Here is a 21,362-nt window from a genome sequence, read left to right as displayed (position 1 = left end):
GGCCAGTCACTTAACTTCTCCGAGCCTCCCTTACCTTATCTGTAAAATGGGGATTAAGACTGTGAGCCCCACGTGGGACAACTTGATCACCTTGTATCCCCCCCAAGGCTTAGAACAGTGCTCTGCACATAGTAAGCGCTTAACAAATGCCATTATTATTATTATTATTATTTATTAGCAATAATAACAACAACTGTGGTATTTGTCAAGCGCTTACTATGTGCCAAGCACTGTACTAAGCGCTGAGGTGGATACAAACAAATCGTGTTGGAGAGTCCCTGTCCCTCGTGGGGCTCACAGTCTCAATCCCCTTTTGGCTCCGCCACTTGTCAGCTGTGTGACTTTGGGCAAGTCACTTCACTTCTCTGTGCCTCAGTTACCTCATCTGTAAAATGGGAATTAAGACTGTGAGCCCCCCATGGGACAACCTGATCACCTTGTAGCCTCCCCAGCGGTTAGAACAGTGCTTTGCGCATAGTAAGCGCTTAACAAATGCCATCATAATTATTATATATTCATTCAATCGCATTTCTTGAGCACTTACTGTGGGTACAGGACTGTACTGAGCGCTTGGAAAGTGCGATACAGCAGTAGAGAGAGACAATCCCTGCCCACAACGGGCTTAGGAGGTAACCGGGGCCCAAACAAGTGACGTGACTCGCCCAACGACACGCAAGCACCCAGCTGCAGTGGAATTAGAACCCAGGACCGCGGTCTATCCCCGAGGCCACGCTGCTTCTCACGGAAAGACGAGAGGGCTGACTCGGCCATCCGCCTGTGGTGGGACCTCGGGCAAGCGGCTAAAATCTCACTGCGTCCCAGTCTCTTCTGTGATGTGATGCCAATTTGTACTTCCCAAGCGCTTAGTACAGTGCTCTGCACATAGTAAGCGCTCAATAAATACGATTGATTGATTGATTCTGTAAAATGGGAATGATAAATGTTCTCCCTCCTTCTGTTCCATGTGGAACAGGGACTGTGACTCATCTACCTTATATCTACCCTACCACTCAGCGCGGTGCTTGGCACGCAGTAAGCGCTTAAATACCATTATTACGATGATTCTTATTGCTAGAGGTTTCAGGAAAAAAAAAATCCAAGGACTAATTAGAAAGCAGGCGAACCTCCAAACCTGAGTTTGGAATGGTTAGTCTTTCGAAAGGACACGACTGTGCTAAGCATCATCAGCAGATCGATCGTGGTTATTGAGGGCTTACTGTGTGCAGAGTGCCACGCTAAGAGCTTGAGAGAGTACAACACAACAATGCCCACAACAAGCTAGAGGATAAGCTTACAGCCCAGAGTTTACAGTCTAGATAATTCAAGTCCTTTATCCCTCTTCAGAACCAGGGAATCGGAGAATCGCTTGGCCGGATAACCACCGAGCTCGAAATCGCGGCAAAGCCCCCTCCCCGTACCTGTGGAAGGCTCTGGCCATCCGCACGGCGGACTGGACCGCGAAGGCTTTGGGGTTTCTTTTGCGGGCATCTTCCTCGTCTCCAAGTCCGAGGTCTTTCAGGTGTCTTTTCTTCTTCTTGTCCGCTTTTGGCCCGCTCTGCTTCTTGCGATGCTTTTTCGGGTCCTTGTCCTCCATGTCTGCTGACGTTTCCCAGCGGTCGGCTGCCAGTCGGGTCCAGGGACAAAAGGTTTCATGAAATAAAACCACCAAAGTAGCAGCAGCAGCATTAAGTGTTTACTGGGTATGAAGAAGCACCTACTAAGGGCTGGGAGGGAATATGTAGATACGGTTCCAGGCCCTCAAGGAGTTCACAGAGTGTAAGTGGGGGAAAAAAGGGACTGGATCCTGACATCAGGAATGAGACCCAATCAACACAAACAGGCCTCACAGAATGCCGAGAAGGCCCTTTGCTTCTAACGGGGATGCGAGGAAGCTTTAAAAACGCAATTCCCAGATTCAAGAGGATGCGCCCGTGGGACGGAGGACCCGGCTTCTAATCCCGGCTCCGCTGCTTGTCCGCTGCGTGGCCTTGGGCAAGTCACTTTAGCTTCTCTGAGCCTCGGTTCCCCTCATCTGTAAAACCGGGATTAAGACCTTGAGCCCTAGGCGGGACAGGGACCGCGTCCAACCCCGTTATCATCTCGTATCTATCCCAGGGCTTAGTACAGTTCCTGGCGCATAGCAAGTGCTTAACGAACTGTGAGCCCGCTGTTGGGTAGGGACCGTCTCTCTATGGTGCCAGATTGTACTTCCCAAGCGCTTAGTCCAGTGCTCTGCACACAGTAAGCGCTCAATACGACTGAATGAATGACAATTATTATCATTATTATCAAGCAATGCCACAATCATGGAAGATTTCCCCCTCCCCCTCCTCCCTCCACCTCTTCTCCCCACTTCCTTCTCTCTTGCTCCCTCCTCCTCCTCCTCCCTCTCCTGCTCTTCCTCCTTCACTCCCCCCATCCTCTCCCCCTCCCTTCCCTTCCTCCTTCCTCTCCAGGTCTTCCTCCCTCCTTCTCCCCACCATCCCCCCTCCCTCTCCTTTTCCTCCCTCCTCCTCTTCCCTTCCTTCTCCCTCTCCTGCTCTTCCCCCTCCTCCTCCCTCCTCCTCCCCCCTTCCACCTCCCTCTCCCCCCCTCCTCCTCCCTCCTCCTCTTCCCTTCCACCTCCCTCTCCAGCCGTTCCTCCCTCCTTCTCCTCCCTTGCTCCTCCTTCCCACCTCCCCTCCCACCTCCCCCTCCGGCTGTTCCTCCCTCTTTCTCCCCCCTCCCCTTTCACCTCCCTCCTCCTCTTCCCTTTCACCTCCCCCTCCAGCTGTTCCTTCCTCCTTCTCCCGGCTCCTCCTCCCACTTCTCTTCCACCTCCCTCCTTTTCCCTTCCCCCTCCCTTCTCCCCCCCTTCCCTTCCACCTCCCTTCTCCTCCTCCTCTTCCCTTCCACCTCCCCCTCCAGCTGTTCCTCCCTCTTTCTCCCCCCTCCTCCTCCCTCTTCTCTTCCGCCTCCCTCCTCCTCTTCCCTTTCACCTCCCTTCTCCTCCTCCCTCCTCCTCTTCCCTTCCACCTCCCCCTCCAGCTATTCCTCCCTCCTTCTCCCCGTCTTCCCTCCTTCACCCTCTCCCACCTCCCTCCTCCTCTTCCCTTTCACGGTCCCACCTCCCTCCTCCTCTTCCCTTCCCCCCTCCCTCCAACTGTTCCTCCCTCCTTCTCTTCCTCCCTCTTTTCTTCCACCCCCTTCTCCCCCCTTCCTCCTCTTCTCTCCCACCTCCCTCCTCCTCTTCCCTTTCACCTCCCACCTCCCTCTTCTTCCTCCTCTTCCCCTCTCTCCCTCCCCCTCCAGCAGTTCCTCCCTCTTTCTCTCCCCTCCTCCTCCCTCTTCCCTTCCACCTCCTCCTCCCTCTTCCACCTCCCTCCTCCTCTCCCCCCTTCCACCTCCTCCTCCCCCCTCCTCTTCCCTTTCACCTCCCTTCTCCTCCTCCCTCCTCCTCTTCTTCCCTTCCACCTCCCCCTCCAGCTATTCCTCCCTCCTTCTCCCCATCTTCCCTCCTTCACCCCCTTCCACCTCCCACCTTCTCTTCCACCCTTTCACCTCCCTCTTCCTCCTCTTCCCTTTCACGTCCCACCTCCCTCCTCCTCTTCCCTTCCCCCTCCCCCTCCAGCTGTTCCTCCCTCCTTCTCCTCCTCCCTCTTTTCTTCCGCCTCCTTCTCCCCCCTTCGTCCTCTTCCCTTCCACCTCCCCCCTCCTCCTCTTCCCCTTCACCTCCCACCTCCCTCTTCCTCCTCCTCTTCCCCTCTCTCCCTCCCCCTCCAGCTGTTCCTCCCTCTTTCTCTCCCCTCCTCCTCCCTCTTCCACCTCCCTCCTCCTCCCCCCTTCCACCTCTTCCTCCCCTCCTCCTCTTCCTCCTCCCTCCCCCCTTCCTCCCCCCTCCTCCTCCTTTTCCCTTCCACCTCCTCCTTCCCCCTCCTCCTCTTCCCTATCACCTCCCTCCTCCTCCTCTTCCTCCTCCCTCCTCTTCCTCCTCCTCCTCCCTCCTCCCCCCTCCTCCTCCTCCTCCTCCCTCCTCATTCTCACCGTCTAGAAGGGGGAGACGGACGACGAAACAGAACGTATTAACCGAATAAAATAAACAGAATACTAAATAGGCACCAGCAAAATAAATCAACCGAGTAATAAACACGTAAAATCAATCAACAGAGTAATAAACACGTAAAATCAATCAATATTATCGCTCTATTGACTGATTTTACGTGTTCATTACTCTATTGATTGATTTTACGCATTTATAAATAACACGCGAGTAATAAAACACGCCCAGACAAACAGACCTACGATTGCTGTGCTTCTCCAACGGGCCCACGGGATGGGGGGGGGCGAGGGGGGAGGGGCGCCACGCGACTTCCGGGCGGAAGCGGAAGCGGAAGTGGGGGGCCCGGCGGGAGGGGGGAGGAGGGCTGTTGTTCTCCTTCCGGGTGGGAACCGCGGTCTCCGCGCCGAGGGGCCGGAACTGCCCCCCCCACTTCCGCCGGAAGCGCGGGGGACGCCTTTCCCGGGGGCACACGGGCCCAACGACCCAATCACCGCCCGCCCTCCCCAGAGGCGGGCAGTCATTCATTCATTCAATCGTATTTATTGAGCGCTTACTGTGTGCAGAGCACTGTGATAAGCGCTTGGGAAGGACAAGTTGGCAACATCTAGAGACGGTCCCTACCCGACAGTGGGCTCACAGTCTAGAAGGGGGAGACAGAGAACAAAACAACACACATTAACAACATAAAATAAATAGAATAGTGTTTACTGAGCGCTTACTGTGTGCAGAGCACTGTACTAAGCGCTTGGGAAGGACAAGTTGACAACATATAGAGACAGTCCCTACCCAACATTGGGCTCACAGTCTAGAAGGGGGAGACAGGCAACAAAACGCAACACATATTAACAATATAAACTTAGCACAGTGCTTTGCACATAGTAAGCGCTTAATAAATAACATCATTATTATTATTATAAAATAAATAGAATAGTTTTTACTGAGCGCTTACTGTGTGCAGAGCACTGTACTAAGCGCTTGGGAAGGACAAGTTGACAACAGATAGAGACGGTCCCTGCCCAACAGCGGGCTCACAGGCTAGAAAGGGGAGACAGACAACAAAACAACACACATTAACAACATAAAATAAATAGAATAGTATTTACTGAGCGCTTACTGTGTGCAGAGCACTGTACTAAGCGCTTGGGAAGGACAAGTTGACAACAGATAGAGACGGTCCCTGCCCAACAGCGGGCTCACAGTCTAGAAAGGGGAGGCAGACAACAAAACAACACACATTAACAACATAAAATAAATAGAATAGTATTTACTGAGCGCTTACTTTGTGCAGAGCACTGTGCTTAGCGCTGGGAAGTCCAAGTTGGCAACATCTAGAGACGGCCCCTACCCAACAGCGGGCTCACGGTCTAGAAGGGGGAGACAGACAACAAAACAACACATATTAACAACATAAAATAAATAGAATAGTAAATATGTACAAGTAAAATAAATATTATGTTATTTATTTATTGAGCACTTACTGTATGCAGACCACTGCACTAAGCACTCGAGAAGTACAAGTCGGCAACATATAGAGACGGTCCCTACCCAACGGCGGGCTCACAGTCTAGAAGGGGGAGACAGACAACAAAACAACACATATTAACAACATAAAATAAATAGAATAGTAAATATGTACAAGTAAAATAAATATTATTTTATTTATTTATTGAGCACTTACTGTGTGCAGAGCACTGCACTAAGCGCTCGGGAAGTACAAGTTGGCAACCTAGACAGACAGTCCCTACCCAACAGCGGGCTCACAGTCTAGGAGGGGGAGACAGACAACAAAACCAAACGTAAGATAAATAGAATAGTATTTATTTGAGCGCTTACTGAGTGCAGAGCACTGCACTAAGCGCTTGGGAAGTACAAGTTGGCAACATAGAGAGACGGTCCCTACCCAACAGCGGGCTCACAGTCTAGAAGGGGGAGACAGACAACAAAACCAAACATATTAACATATAATAAATAGAATAGCAAATATGTACAAGTAAAATAAATATGTACAAACATATTCATTCAATCGTATTTATTGAGCGCTTACTGTGCGCAGAGCACTGTACTAAGCACTTGGGAAGGACAAGTTGGCAACCTAGAGAGACGGTCCCTGCCCAACAGTGGGCTCACAGTCTAGAAAGGGGAGACAGACAACAAAACATATTAACAAAATAAAATAAATAGTATATGAACAAGTAAAATAAATAAACTTATCTTACTGAAGGTCTTCATTAAGGAGCAATGTGGGTTAGAACTCAGCTCCCTACTGATTTTGTGCGCTCTGTTGGGGTTTTACCGAAGGAAAGTCGTCCAATGCAAACTCCCATTTTTCCCTCTCAGAGAGTAGGCGAGGTCGGGGGAGGCTGTGCTCCTTTACTCTGGTTTTTAGCTCCAAGACAGCCTAAAAACACAATATATTCCTCGGTTATTTCGTTTCGTTGTCGGTGCACTAATAAAATAAAGTGGTTTTCCTTCAGCGGGAGAAGGGACCAGAGAAAAATCTCACATCCCCTCTTGCTGTCTGACTAAGCCCCCCCTTCCCTCCTTCCCCTCCCCACAGCACCTGTATATATGTATATATGTTTGACAGATTTATTACTCTATTTTATTTGTACATATTTATTCTATTTATTTTATTTTGTTAATATGTTGTGTTTTGTTGCCTGTCTCCCCCTTCCAGACTGTGAGCCCGCTGTTGGGTAGGGACCGTCTCTATATGTTGCCAACTTGTACTTCCCAAGCGCCTAGTACAGTGCTCTGCACACAGTAAGCGCTCGATAAATACGACCGAATGAATGAATGAATGAATTGGCGGAGTCAGAATTTGAACCCACGACCTCCGACTCCATAGCCCGGGCTCTTTCCACCGAGCCACACTGTTTCTCCTCCTCCTCCACTCCTCTGCCTCATCAAATTCAAGCCTAGCTAATAATAATAATAATAATTAATAATAACTATAGTACTTGGTAAGTGCTTACGACGTGCCAAGCACTGTTCTGTGCCTGATAATAGTAACAATAATGGTATTTATTAAGTACTTACGATCTGCTAAACGCTGGGACGTGAGCCCACAGTTGGGTAGGGACCGTCTCTATATGTTGCCAACTTGGACTTCCCAAGCGCCTAGTACAGTGCTCTGCACACAGTAAGCGCTCAATAAATACGATTGAATGAATGAATGAATGACTACAAGAAGATCAGGCCTGACTGGATCCCTAGCCCACATGGGACTCATTCATTCATTCAATCGTATTTATTGAGCGCTTACTGTGTGCAGAGCACTGTACTAAGCGCTTGGGAAGTCCCAAGCTGGCAACGTATAGAGACGGTCCTTACCCAACAGTGGGCTCACGGTCTAGAAGTGACTCACTCTCAAAGAGGGAGGCAGAAGGGGAATTTAATCCCCATTTTACAGATGAGGCAACGGAGGCACAGAGGAATGAAGTGACTTGTCCAAGGTCTCACGACAGACAAGCAATAGAGCTGCGATTGAAACCCCCGGGACTATGCTCTTTCTACTTCCCGCTGCTGATTGTTAATCTTGCGGTGGAATCAGAAATCAGACACTCTTAATAATAATAATAATAATAATAATAATATCATTTATTAAGCACATACAGTGTGCAAAGCACTGTTCTAAGCGCTGGGGAATTTACAAAGTGATCAGTTTGTCCCACGGGGGGCTCACACAGTCTTCATCCCCATTTTACCTCCTCCAGGAGGCCTTCCCAGACTGAGCCCCTTCCTTCCTCTCCCCCTCGTCCCCCTCTCCATCCCCCCGTCTTACCTCCTTCCCTTCCCCACAGCACCTGTATATATGGATATATGCTTGTACATATTTATTACTCTATTTATTTATTTATGTTACTTGTACGTATCTATTCTATTTATTTTATTTTGTTAGTATGTTTGGTTTTGTTCTCTGTCTCCCCCTTCTAGACTGTGAGCCCACTGTTGGGTAGGGACCGTCTCTAGAGGTTGCCAACTTGGACTACCCAAGCGCTTAGTACAGTGCTCTGCACACAGTAAGCGCTCAATAAATACAACTGAATGAATGAATGATGTGCATATAGCTATAATTCTGTTTATTCTAGTGGTTTTGACACCTGTCTACATGTTTTGTTTCGTTGTCTGTCTCCCCCTTCTAAACTGTGAGCCCATTGTAGGGTAAGGACCGTCTCTGTATGTTGCCAACTTGTACTTCCCAAGCACTTAGTACAGTGCTCTGCACACAGTAAGCGCTCAATAAATACGATTGATTGATTGATTTTACAGATGAGGTAACCGAGGCCCAGAGAAGTGAAGTGACTTGCCCAAAGTCACACAGCTGACAGTTGGCGGAGGCGGGATTTGAACCCATGACCTCTGAACTCCAAAGCCCGGGCTCTTTCCATTGAGCCACTCTTGCATTCTGGACCAGAGTTGGTGCTAAAGAAAGCAGTTCCTGGTCTGTCTGTCCAATAAGTATCTTTTTTCCTTGCCTTTAGCCCTGCTAAAGCGGTGAAAAGTAGTCTGGCCTGAAGGAAAGAACCTAGTCCTAGGAGACAGAGGACCCGAGTTTTAATTCTACTTCTGCTTTGGGGCCTTGGACAATTCATTCAATCGTATTTATTGAGCGCTTACGGTGTGCAGAGCACTGTACTGAGCGCTTGGGAAGTCCAAGTTGGCAACATATAGAGACGGTCAATCAATCAATCAATCAATCATATTTATTGAGCGCTTACTGTGTGCAGAGCACTGTACTAAGCGCTTGGGAAGTCCTAGTTGGCAACATATAGAGACGGTCAATCAATCAATCAATCAATCGTATTTATTGAGCGCTTACGGTGTGCAGAGCACTGTACTGAGTGCTTGGGAAGTCCAAGTTGGCAATGTATAGAGACGGTCAATCAATCAGTTGTATTTATTGAGCGCTTACTGTGTGCAGAGCACTGTACTAAGCGCTTGGGAAGTCCAAGTTGGCAACATATAGAGACGGTCAATCAATCAATCGTATTTATTGAGCGCTTACTGTGTGCAGAGCACTGTACTAAGCGCTTGGGAAGTCCAAGTCGGCAACATATAGAGACGGTCAATCAATCAATCGTATTTATTGAGCGCTTACTGTATGCAGAACACTGTACTAAGCGCTTCGGAAGTCCAAGTTGGCAACATATAGAGACAGTCCCTACCCAACAGCGGGCTCACAGCCTAGAAGGGGGAAACAGACAACAAAAGTATAATACAACAGAGTTAGCAGACACGTTCATTCATTTATTCATTCATTCAGTTGTATCTATTGAGCGCTGACTGTGTGCAGAGCACTGTACTAAGCGTTTGGGAAGCACAGTGGCTCAGGGGAAAGAGCCCGGGCTTTGGAGTCAGAGGTCATGGGTTCAAATCCCGGCTTCGCCAACGGTCAGCTGTGTGACTTTGGGCAAGTCACTTCACTTCTCTGGGCCTCAGTTCCCTCATCTGTAAAATGGGGATGAAGACTGTGAGCCCCCCGTGGGACAACCTGATTACCTTGTTACCTCCCCAGCGCTTAGAACAGCGCTTTGCACATAGTAAGCGCTTAACAAATATCATCATTATTATTACTACAAGTCGGCAACATATAGAGACGGTCCCTACCCAACAGCGGGCATCTGCAAAATGGGGATTCAACACCTGTCCTTTCTCTCCCTTATTCATTCGATGGTATTTACTGAGCGTTTACAGTGTGCAGAGCACTGTACTAAGCGCTTGGGAAGTACCAGTTGGCAACATATAGAGACGGTCCCTACCCAACAGCGGGCATCTGCAAAATGGGGATTCAACACCTGTCCTTTCTCCTCCTTATTCATTCGATGGTATTTACTGAGCGTTTACAGTGTGCAGAGCACTGTACTAAGCGCTTGGGAAGTACCAGTTGGCAACATATAGAGACGGTCCCTACCCAACAGCGGGCATCTGCAAAATGGGGATTCAACACCTGTCCTTTCTCTTCCTTATTCATTCGATGGTATTTATTGAGCGTTTACAGTGTGCAGAGCACTGTACTAAGCGCTTGGGAGAATACACTATAACAGTAAACAGGCCCATCCCCTGCCCACAACTAGTTTCCAGTCCAGAGGACAGCAAACCGGGCAAAACTTTCCCAACCAAAGTCAGATACCGAAAAGCAGATAAACCAAAAGTGCCTCAGACCAAGAAAGAAATCTCTCTTTAGTACAGTGTTTTGCACACACTAAGCGCTCAATAAAATTAGAGGAGCAGCATGGCCAAAAGAAAGAAATCTCTCCTTAGTGCAGTGTTTTGCACACACTAAGCACTCAATAAAATTAGAGAAGCGGTGTGGCCAAAAGAAAGAAATCTTTCCTTAGTACAGTGTTTTGCACACACTAAGCGCTCAATAAAATTAGAGGAGCAGTGTGACCAAAAGAAAGAAATCTCTCCTTAGTACAGTGGTTTGCAGACACTAAGCGCTCAATAAAATTAGAGAAGCAACGTGACCAAAAGAAAGAAATCTCTCCTTAGTACAGTGTTTTGCACACACGAAGCGCTCAGTAAAATTAGAGAAGCAGCGTGGCCAAAAGAAAGAAATCTCTCCTTAGTGCAGTGTTTTGCACACACTAAGCGCACAATAAAATTAGCAACATGGCCAAAAGAAAGAAATCTCTCCTTAGTACAGTGTTTTGCACACACTAAGCGCTTAATAAAATTAGAGAAGCAGCGTGGCCAAAAGAAAGAAATCTCTCCTTAGTACGGTGTTTTGCAAACACTAAGCGCTTAATAAAATTAGAGAAGCAACGTGGCCAAAAGAAAGAAATCTCTCCTTAGTATGGTGTTTTGCACACACTAAGCACTCAATAAAATTAGAGAAGCAGCGTGGCCAAAAGAAAGAAATCTCTCCTTAGTACAGTGGTTTGCACACACTAAGCGCTCAATAAAATTGAAGAAGCAGCATAGCCGAAAGAAAGAAATCTCTCCTTAGTACAGTGTTTTGCACACACTAAGCGCTCAATAAAATTAGAGAAGCAACATGGCCAAGAAAGAAATGACTCCTTAGTACAGTGTTCTGCACACACTAAGCGCTCAATAAAATTAGAGAAGCAGCGTGGCCAAAAGAAAGAAATCTCTCCTTAGTGCAGTGTTTTGCACACACTAAGCGCACAATAAAATTAGCAACATGGCCAAAAGAAAGAAATCTCTCCTTAGTACAGTGTTTTGCACACACTAAGCGCTTAATAAAATTAGAGAAGCAGCGTGGCCAAAAGAAAGAAATCTCTCCTTAGTACGGTGTTTTGCAAACACTAAGCGCTTAATAAAATTAGAGAAGCAACGTGGCCAAAAGAAAGAAATCTCTCCTTAGTATGGTGTTTTGCACACACTAAGCACTCAATAAAATTAGAGAAGCAGCGTGGCCAAAAGAAAGAAATCTCTCCTTAGTACAGTGGTTTGCACACACTAAGCGCTCAATAAAATTGAAGAAGCAGCATAGCCGAAAGAAAGAAATCTCTCCTTAGTACAGTGTTTTGCACACACTAAGCGCTCAATAAAATTAGAGAAGCAACATGGCCAAGAAAGAAATGACTCCTTAGTACAGTGTTCTGCACACACTAAGCGCTCAATAAAATTAGAGAAGCAGCGTGGCCAAAAGAAAGAAATCTCTCCTTAGTGCAGTGTTTTGCACACACTAAGCGCACAATAAAATTAGCAACATGGCCAAAAGAAAGAAATCTCTCCTTAGTACAGTGTTTTGCACACACTAAGCGCTTAATAAAATTAGAGAAGCAGCGTGGCCAAAAGAAAGAAATCTCTCCTTAGTACGGTGTTTTGCAAACACTAAGCGCTTAATAAAATTAGAGAAGCAACGTGGCCAAAAGAAAGAAATCTCTCCTTAGTATGGTGTTTTGCACACACTAAGCACTCAATAAAATTAGAGAAGCGGCGTGGCCAAAAGAAAGAAATCTCTCCTTAGTACAGTGGTTTGCACACACTGAGTGCTCAATAAAATTAAAGAAGCAGTGTGGCCAAGAAAGAAATCTCTCAGTACAGTGTTTTGCACACACTAAGTGCTCAATAAAATTAGAGAAGCAGTGTGGCCAAAAGAAAGAAATCTCTCCTTAGTACAGTGTTTTGCACACACTAAGCGCTCAATAAAATTAAAAAAGCAGAGTGGCCAAAAGTAAGAAATCTCTCCTTAGTACGGTGTTTTGCACACACTAAGCCCTCAATAAAATTAGAAAAGCAGCGTGGCCGAGAAAGAAATCTCTCCTTAGTATAGAGTTTTGCGCACACTAAGACCTCAATAAAATTAGAGAAGCGGCGTGGCCAAAAGAAAGAAATCTCTCCTTAGTACAGTGGTTTGCACACACTAAGCGCTCAGTATAATTAGAGAAGCAGTGTGGCCAAAAGAAAGAAATCTCTCCTTAGTACAGTGGTTTGCACACACTAAGCGCTCAATAAAATTAGAGAAGCAGCGTGGCCAAAAGAAAGAAATCTCTCCTCAGTACCGTGTTTTGCACACACTAAGTGCTCAATAAAATTAGAGAAGCAGGGTGGCCAAAAGAAAGAAATCTCTCCTTAGTACAGTGGTTTGCACACACTAAGCGCTCAATAAAATTAGAGAAGCAGCGTGGCCAAAAGAAAGAAATCTCTCCTTAGTACAGTGGTTTGCACACACTAAGCGCTCAATAAAATTAGAGAAGCAGCGTGACCAAGAAAGAAATCTCTCCTTAGTACAGTGTTTTGCACACACTAAGCCCTCAATAAAATTAGAGAAGTGGTGTGGCCAAAAGAAAGAAATCTTTCCTTAGTACAGTGTTTTGCACACACTAAACGCTCAATAAAATTAGAGGAGCAGTGTGGCCAAAAGAAAGAAATCTCTCCTTAGTACAGTGTTTTGCACACACTAAGCGCTCAGTAAAATTAGAGAAGCAGCGTGGCCAAAAGAAAGAAATCTCTCCTTAGTACGGTGTTTTGCAAACACTAAGCCCTTAATAAAATTAGAGAAGCAACGTGGCCAAAAGAAAGAAATCTCTCCTTAGTACAGTGTTTTGCACACACTAAGCACTCAATAAAATTAGAGAGGCGGTGTGGCCAAAAGAAAGAAATCCCTCCTTAGTACAGTGGTTTGCACACACTGAGCGCTCAATAAAATTAGAGAAGCAACGTGGCCAAAAGAAAGAAATCTCTCCTTAGTACAGTGTTTTGCACACACGAAGCGCTCAATAAAATTAGAAAAGCAGCGTGGCCAAAAGAAAGAAATCTCTCCTTAGTACAGTGGTTTGCAGACACTAAGCGCTCAATAAAATTAGAGAAGCAACGTGGTCAAAAGAAAGAAATCTCTCCTTAGTACAGTGTTTTGCACACACTAAGCGCTCAATAAAATTAGAGAAGCAGCGTGGCCAAAAGAAAGATATCTCTTCTTAGTACAGTGGTTTGCACACACTAAGCGCTCAATAAAATTAAAAAAGCAGCGAGGCCAAAAGAAAGAAATCTCTCCTTAGTACAGTGTTTTGCACACACTAAGCGCTCAATAAAATTAGAGAAGCAGCGTGGCTCGGTGGAGAGAGCCCGGGCTTTGGAGTCAGAGGTCATGGGTTCTAATCCCGGCTCCGCCACTTGTCAGCTGGGTGACTTTGGGCAAGTCACTTCACTTCTCTGGGCCTCAGTTCCCTCATCTGTAAAATGGGGATTAAGACTGTGAGCCCCCAGTGGGACAAGCAGCATGTCTCAGTGGAAAGCCACTTCTAGACTGTGAGCCCACTGTTGGGTAGGGAACCATCTCTATATGTTGCCAACTTGCACTTCCCAAGCGCTTAGTACAGTGCTATGCACACATAAAGCGCTCAATAAATACGATTGAATGAATGAATTAATGAAAGAGCACGGGCTTTGGAGTCACAGGTCATGGGTTCAAATCCAGACTCCGCCAATTGTCAGCTGTGTGACTTTGGGCAAGTCACTTCACTTCTCTGGGCCTCAGTTCCCTCATCTGTAAAATGGGGATGGACTGTGAGCCCCACATGGGACAACCTGATCACCTTGTATCCTCCCCAGCTCTTAGAACAGCGATTTGCACATAGTAAGCGCTTAACAAATGCCATTATTATTATTATAATTTACCTTGTAACCTCCCCAGCGCTTAAAACAGTGCTTTGCACATAGTAAGCGCTTAATAAATGCCATTAAAAAAATACGATAGAATGAATGAATACCCTCATCTGTAAAATGGGGATTAAGACTGTGAGCCCCATGTGAGACAAGCAGCGTGGCTCAGTGGAAAAAGGCCGGGCTTTGCGGTCACAGGTCATGGGTTCAAATCCAGACTCCGCCAATTGTCAGCTGTGTGACTTTGGGCAAGTCACTTCACTTCTCTGGGCCTCAGTTCCCTCATCTGGAAAATGGGGATGGACTGTGAGCCCCCCATGGGACAACCTGATCACCTTGTAACCTCCCCGGCGCTTAGAACAGTGATTTGCACATCATAGTAAGTGCTTAACAAATGCCATTATTATTATTATTATTTACCTTGTAACCTCCCCAGCGCTTAAAACAGTGCTTTGCACATAGTAAGCGCTTAATAAATGCCATTAAAAAAATACGATAGAATGAATGAATACCCTCATCTGTAAAATGGGGATTAAGACTGTGAGCCCCATGTGAGACAAGCAGCGTGGCTCAGTGGAAAAAGCCCGGGCTTTGGAGTCACAGGTCATGGGTTCAAATCCAGACTCCGCCAGTTGCCAGCCGTGTGACTTTGGGCAAGTCACTTCACTTCTCTGGGCCTCAGTTCCCTCATTTGTAAAATGGGGATGGACTGTGAGCCCCCGCCATGGGACAACCTGATCACCTTGTAACCTCCCCAGCACTTAGAACAGTGATTTGCACATAGTAAGCGCTTAACAAATGCCATCATTATTATTATTATTATTTACCTTGTAACCTCCCCAGCGCTTAAAACAGTGCTTTGCACATAGTAAGCGCTTAATAGATGCCATTAAAAAAATACGATCAAATGAATGAATAAAGACAGAGAGTAGCAGAGTAAAGATGGAGAGCATACTTAATAGACTGAGTTTCACGTGGGGCAAGAATTTATGCCCGGCCTAATTATACTGTAATTACCCCAGCAGTTAGTACAGTGCCTCTCATAGAAAACACTTAACAAATCCCACAATTATTATTCATTCAATCGCATTTATTGAGCGCTTACTGTGTGCAGAGCACTGTACCAAGCGGATTCCGGCTGTAAAAGTGAATGTTGTTGGTAGAGAGGGAACTTCCGAAGAAGACGGGAAGCTCGCCTCTGGACTATAAATTCATTGCGGGCAGGGAACGTGTCTGTTCTTTATATGTTGCCAATTTGTACTTCCCAAGCGCTTAGTACAGTGCTCTGCACATAGTAAGCGCTCAATAAATACGATTGATGATGAAGACAGGAAGCTTGCCTCTAGACTATAAATTCATTGCAGGCAGGGAACTTGTCTGTTCTATTGTTATATGGTATTCTCCCAAGCGCTTAGTAAAGTCCTCGGCAATCAGTAAGTGCTCAAGAAATACGATTGACTGACTGAAATAGTGATAATGTTGGTATTTGTTAAGCGCTCACTATGTGCCAAGCACTGTTCTAAGCGCTGGAGGAGATACAAGGTCATCGGGTTGGCCCACCTGGGCCTCACCGTCTTCATTAGAGAAGCAGCGTGGCTCAATGGGAAGAGCCCGGGCTTGGGAGTCAGAGGTCGTGGGTTCGAATCCCGGCTCCGCCAATTGTCAGCTGGGTGACTTGGGGCAAGACGCTTCACTTCTCTGGGCCTCAGTTCCCTCATCTGCCAAATGGGGATTCACCTGTTCCTCCTCCTCCTTAAACAGCGAGCCCCATGTGATCTGAAGCAGCGTGGCTCGGTGGAAAGAGCCCAGGCTTCGGAGTCAGAGGTCATGGGTTCGAATCCTGGCTCTGCCAATTGTCAGCTTCGTGACTTTGGGCAACTCACTTCACTTCTCTGGGCCTCAGTGACTTCATCTGTCAAATGGGGGTGAAGACTGTGAGCCCTCCGTGGGACAACCTGATCACCTTGTATCCCCCCCAGCGCTTAGAACAGTGCTTTGCACATAGTAAGCACTTAACAAATGCCATCATTATTATTATTATTATTATTATGCCCATTTTACAGATGAGGGAACTGAGGCCCAGAGAAGTCCAGTGGCTTGCCCAAGGTCACACAGCAGACAGGTGGCGGAGGTGGAATTAGAACCCACGTCCTCTGACACCCAAGCCGGGCTCTTGCCATTTAAGCGCTTAGTACACAAGATGATGAGCTTCTTTCATTCATTCATTCATTCAATCGTATTTATTGAGCGCTTATTGTGTGCAGAGCACTGTACTAAGCACCTGGGAAGTACAAGTTGGCATTCATTCAGTCGTATTTATTGAGTGCTTACTGTGTGCAGAGCACTGTACTAAGCGCTTAGGAAGTACAAGTCGGCAACATATAGAGACAGTCCCTACCCAACAGCTGGCTCACAGTCTAGAAGGGGGAGACAGACAACAAAACATATTAACAAAATAAAAGAAGTAGAATAAATATGGACAAATAAAATAAATAAATAGACTAATAAATACATACAAACTTATATACATATATACAGTTGCTGTGGGGAGGGGAAGGAGGTAAGGCGGGAGGAGGGGATTAAAATGAATAAATAAATAGAGTAATAAATACATACAAACATATATACACATATACAGGTATATCAATCAATCAATCAATCGTATTTATTGAGCGCTTACTGTGTGCAGAGCACCGTACTAAGCACTGGGGAAGTCCAAGTTGGCAACATATAGAGACAGTCCCTACCCAACAGTGGGCTCACAGTCTAAAAGGGGGAGACAGAGAACAAAACCAAGCATACTAACAAAATAAAATAAATAGAATAGATATGTACAAGTAAAATAAATAAATAAATAAATAGAGTAATAAATATGTACAAACATACACACATATATACATATATACAGGGATTAGAACCCATGACCTCTGACTCATTCATTCATTCATTTATTCAATCGTATTTATTGAGCGCTTACTGTGTGCAGAGCGCTGGACTAAGCGCTTGGCAACATCTAGAGACGGTCCCTATCCAACAGCGGGCTCACAGTCTAGAAGGGGGAGACAGAGAACAGTCAATCAATCAATCAATCAATCAATCAATCATATTTATTGAGCACTTACCGTGTGCAGAGCACTGTACTAAGTGCTTGGGAAGTACAAATTGGCAACATCTAGAGACAGTCCCTACCCAACAGTGGGCTCACAGTCTAGAAGGGAGAGACAGAGAACAAAACCAAACATGCTAACAAAATAAATTAAATAGAATAGATATGTACAAGTAAAATAAATAAATAAAGTAATAATAAATAGAGTAATAATAGTTTCTATTATATATATATGTATTATAATAGAAGTAATAAATAGCTTCTTGAGCATTAAAGCCCCCAGGGGCACTTCTCCTAAAAACACACAACAATACATAAAAACAAAACAATCCACAGCCAACTTGGACTTCCCAAGCGCTTAGTCCAGTGTTCTGCACACAGTAAGCGCTCAATAAATAGGACTGATTGATTGATTGATTGGTAGGAAGAGTGGCCTGGCTCCCTGACTGACTGTCCAAAGCCTGGGGGCTTGGTTTTTCCTAGTGCTGTAGATAAGGAATCTTTTCCTTCCTTTCCAAGCATTTGGGGGGAAAATGGCATTAACGATCTCCTTTGCCTTTCTATCTTCCTCTTCAAATGCGAGGGGTCATTTCCGATCCATGGCCACACCTTCACCAGAAAGCTCCACCTTGGCCGAAATAATAATAATAATAATAATAATAATAATAATAATGGCATTTGTTAAGCACTTACTTTGTGCAAAGCACTGTTCTAAGCACTGGGGAAGATACAAGGTGATCAGGTTGTCCCACGTGGGGCTCACAGTCCTAATCCCCATTTTACAGACGAGGTAACTGAGGCCCAGAGCAGTGAAGTGACTTGCCCAGAGTCACACAGCTGACAATTTGCGGAGCTGGGATTTGAACCCATGACTTCTGACTCCAAAGCCCGGGCTCTTTCTAATGAGCCACACTGAAATAATAATATTGGTATTTGTTAAGCGTTTACTATGTGCCAAACGCTGTTCTAAGCACTGGGGTAGATACAGCTTGCCAACTTGTACTTCCCAAGCGCTTAGTGCAGTGCTCTGCACACAGTAAGCGCTCAAAAGACTGTGAGCCCACTGTTGGGTAGGGACTGTCTCTATATGTTGCCAACTTGTACTTCCCAAGCGCTTAGTACAGTGCTCTGCACACAGTAAGCGCTCAATAAATATGATTGATTGATTGATTGATTACAAGGTGATCAGGTTGTCCCACTTGGGGCTCACAAATCTCGATCCCCATTTTACAGACGAGGTAACTGAGGCACGGAGAAGTGAAGTGACTTGTCCAAAGTCATGCAGCTGACAAGTGGCAGAGCCGGGATTAATAATAATAATAATAATAATGGTATTTATTAAGCGCTTACTATGTGCAAAGCACCGTTCTAAGCGCTGGGGAAGTTACAAGGTGATCAGGTTGTCCCACGGGGGGCTCACAGTCTTAATCTGTGAGCCCCCTGTATAAATGTTTGTACGTATTTATTACTCTATTTATTTATTTTACTTGTACATATCTATTCTATTTATTTTATTTTGTTAATATGTTTTGTTTTGTTCTCTGTCTCCCCCTTCTAGACTGTGAGCCCGCTGTTGGGTAGGGACCGTCTCTGTACGTTGCCAACTTGGACTTCCCAAGCGCTTAGTACAGTGCTCTGCACACAGTAAGCGCTCAATAAATACAATTGATTGATTGATTGATTAACCTCCATTTTCCAGATGAGGGAACTGAGGCCCAGAGAAGTGAAGTGACTTGCCCAAGGTCACACAGCTGACAAGTGGCGGAGCTGGTATTAATAATAATAATAATAATAATAATAATAATGGCATTTTTTAAGCACTTACTATGTGCCAAGCACTGTTCTAAACCCTGGAGGGGATACAAGATGATCAGGTTGTCCCACATGGGGCTCACAGTCTTCATCCCCATTTTCCAGATGAGGGAACTGAGGCCCAGAGAAGTGAAGTGACTTGCCCAAAGTCACACAGCTGACAAGTGGTGGAGCTGGGATTAATAATAAGAATAAGAATAAGAATAAGAAAAGAATAATGGCATTTATTAAGCGCTTACTATGTGCCAAGCACTGTTCCAAGTGCTGGAGAGTTTACAAGGTGATCAGGTTGTTCCACAGGGGGCTCACAGTCTTCATCCCCATTTTACAGATGAGGGAACTGAGGCCCAGAGAAGTGAAGTGACTTGCCCAAAGTCACCCAGCTGACAAGTGGCAGAGTCGGGATTTGAACCCATGACCTCTGACTCCCAAGCCCGGGCTCTTTCCACTGAGCCACACTGCTTCTCAAAGAATAATAATAATAATAATAATAATGTCATTTATTAAGCGCTTACTATGTGCAAAGCACTGTTCTAAGCGCGAGGGAGGTTACAAGGTGATCAGGTTGGCCCAAGGGAGGCTCACAGTCTTCATCCCCGTTTTACAGATGAGGGAACTGAGGCCCAGAGAAGTGAAGTGACTTGCCCAAAGTCACCCAGCAGACATGTGGCGGAGCCGGGATTAATAATAATAATGACGGCATTTATTAAGCGCTTACTATGTGCAAAGCACTGTTCTAAGCGCCGGAGAGTTTACAAGGAGATCAGGTTGTTCCACAGGGGGCTCACAATCCTCATCCCCATTTTCCAGATGAGGGCACTGAGGCCCAGAGAAGTGAGGTGACTTGCCCAAACTCCCCCAGCCGACGAGTGGAGGAGCCGGGATTCGAACCCATGACCTCTGCCTCCCAAGTCCGGCCTCTTTCCCCTGAGCCACGCTGCCTTGAAGATCTAAGTAATTTACTTTAATTCATTTAAATGCCTTGGGTTGATTGATACTGGTAATTTACTTGAATTCATTTAAATGCCATCGGTTGATTGATACTGCAGTTATGTTGATGTTCTTAATTTTGACGATTGAATTTTTAAGCGGCTCTTTCGGTTGCCTCTTATTATTCTAGGTATTGTCCTCCCCACTTCAACGGTAAGCTCTTCACGGAGCAGGGACACTCACTTACTAATTATCTTTGCAATTACCCCGGGGTTTATACAAAGCTTTCCCCACACCTTCACTAAGCCAATCTGAACATCCTATTCAGCTATGGTTTAGCCAGAGGGTGAGAGGACAGCAGTGCTTGGCTGCTGTGGAGGTCTGATAATAATAATAATAAATAATAATAACAAGAATGATAATAATAATAGCAGTTATTAAGCGCTTACTATGTGCAGAGAGCACTGTTCTAAGCGCTGGGGAGGTACCTCCTTCCCTTCCCTACAGCTCCTGTATATATGTATATATGTTTGTACGGATTTATTACTCTATTTACATCATCATCATCGTGAGCCCACTGTTGGGTAGGGACTGTCTCTATGTGATGCCAATTTGTACTTCCCAAGCGCTTAGTACAGTGCTCTGCACATAGTAAGCGCTCAATAAATACGATTGATTGATTGATTGATTGATAGCATTTATTAAGCGCTTACTATTTGCAGAGAGCACTGTTCTAAGCGCTGGGGAGGTATCTCCTTCCCTTCCCTACAGCTCCTGTATATATGTATATATGTTTGTATGGATTTATTACTCTATTTACATCATCATCATCATCATAACAATAATGATAATAATGATAGCATTTATTAAGCGCTTACTATGTGCAGAGAGCACTGTTCTAAGCGCTGGGGAGGTACCTCCTTCCCTTCCCTACAGTTCCTGTATATATGTATATATGTTTGTACGGATTTATTGCTCTATTTACATCATCATCATCGTCATCATAACAATAATGATAATAACGATAGCATTTATTAAGCGCTTATTATGTGCAGAGAGCACTGTTCTAAGCGCTGGGGAGGTACCTCCTTCCCTTCCCTACAGCTCCTGTATATATGTATATATGTTTGTACGGATTTATTACTCTATTTACATCATCATCATCATCATAACAATAATGATAATAATGATAGCATTTATTAAGCGCTTATTATGTAGCGCTGGGGAGGTACCTCCTTCCCTTCCCCACAGCTCCTGCATATATGTATATATTTTTGTACGGATTTATTACTCTATTTACATCATCATCATCATAACAATAATGATAATAACGATAGCATTTATTAAGCGCTTACTATGTGCAGAGAGCACTGTTCTAAGTGCTGGGGAGGTACCTTCTTC

General features: G+C 45.5%; 1 protein-coding gene across 1 annotated transcript in view; it reads right to left on the bottom strand.

Moving 5' to 3' along the window:
* Positions 1-4,300, bottom strand: part of BMS1 (BMS1 ribosome biogenesis factor) — a 43,693-nt gene extending 39,393 nt beyond the window's left edge. Inside the window, exons 1-2 of the mRNA XM_038743712.1 lie at positions 4,278-4,300; positions 1,419-1,620 (exon numbers count right to left, since the gene is read on the bottom strand). Of these exons, the coding sequence (XP_038599640.1) occupies positions 1,419-1,594 (176 nt within the window). The 5' untranslated portion in view covers positions 1,595-1,620; positions 4,278-4,300. The remainder of the gene's footprint in view (positions 1-1,418; positions 1,621-4,277) is intronic.
* Between the last annotated feature and the right edge of the window lie 17,062 nt (positions 4,301-21,362).

The sequence above is a fragment of the Tachyglossus aculeatus genome, chromosome 3 (genome assembly GCF_015852505.1).
Source record: "Tachyglossus aculeatus isolate mTacAcu1 chromosome 3, mTacAcu1.pri, whole genome shotgun sequence".
NCBI classification, from domain to species: Eukaryota; Metazoa; Chordata; class Mammalia; order Monotremata; family Tachyglossidae; genus Tachyglossus; species Tachyglossus aculeatus.
This window is presented reverse-complemented; position numbering and strand designations above follow the sequence as displayed.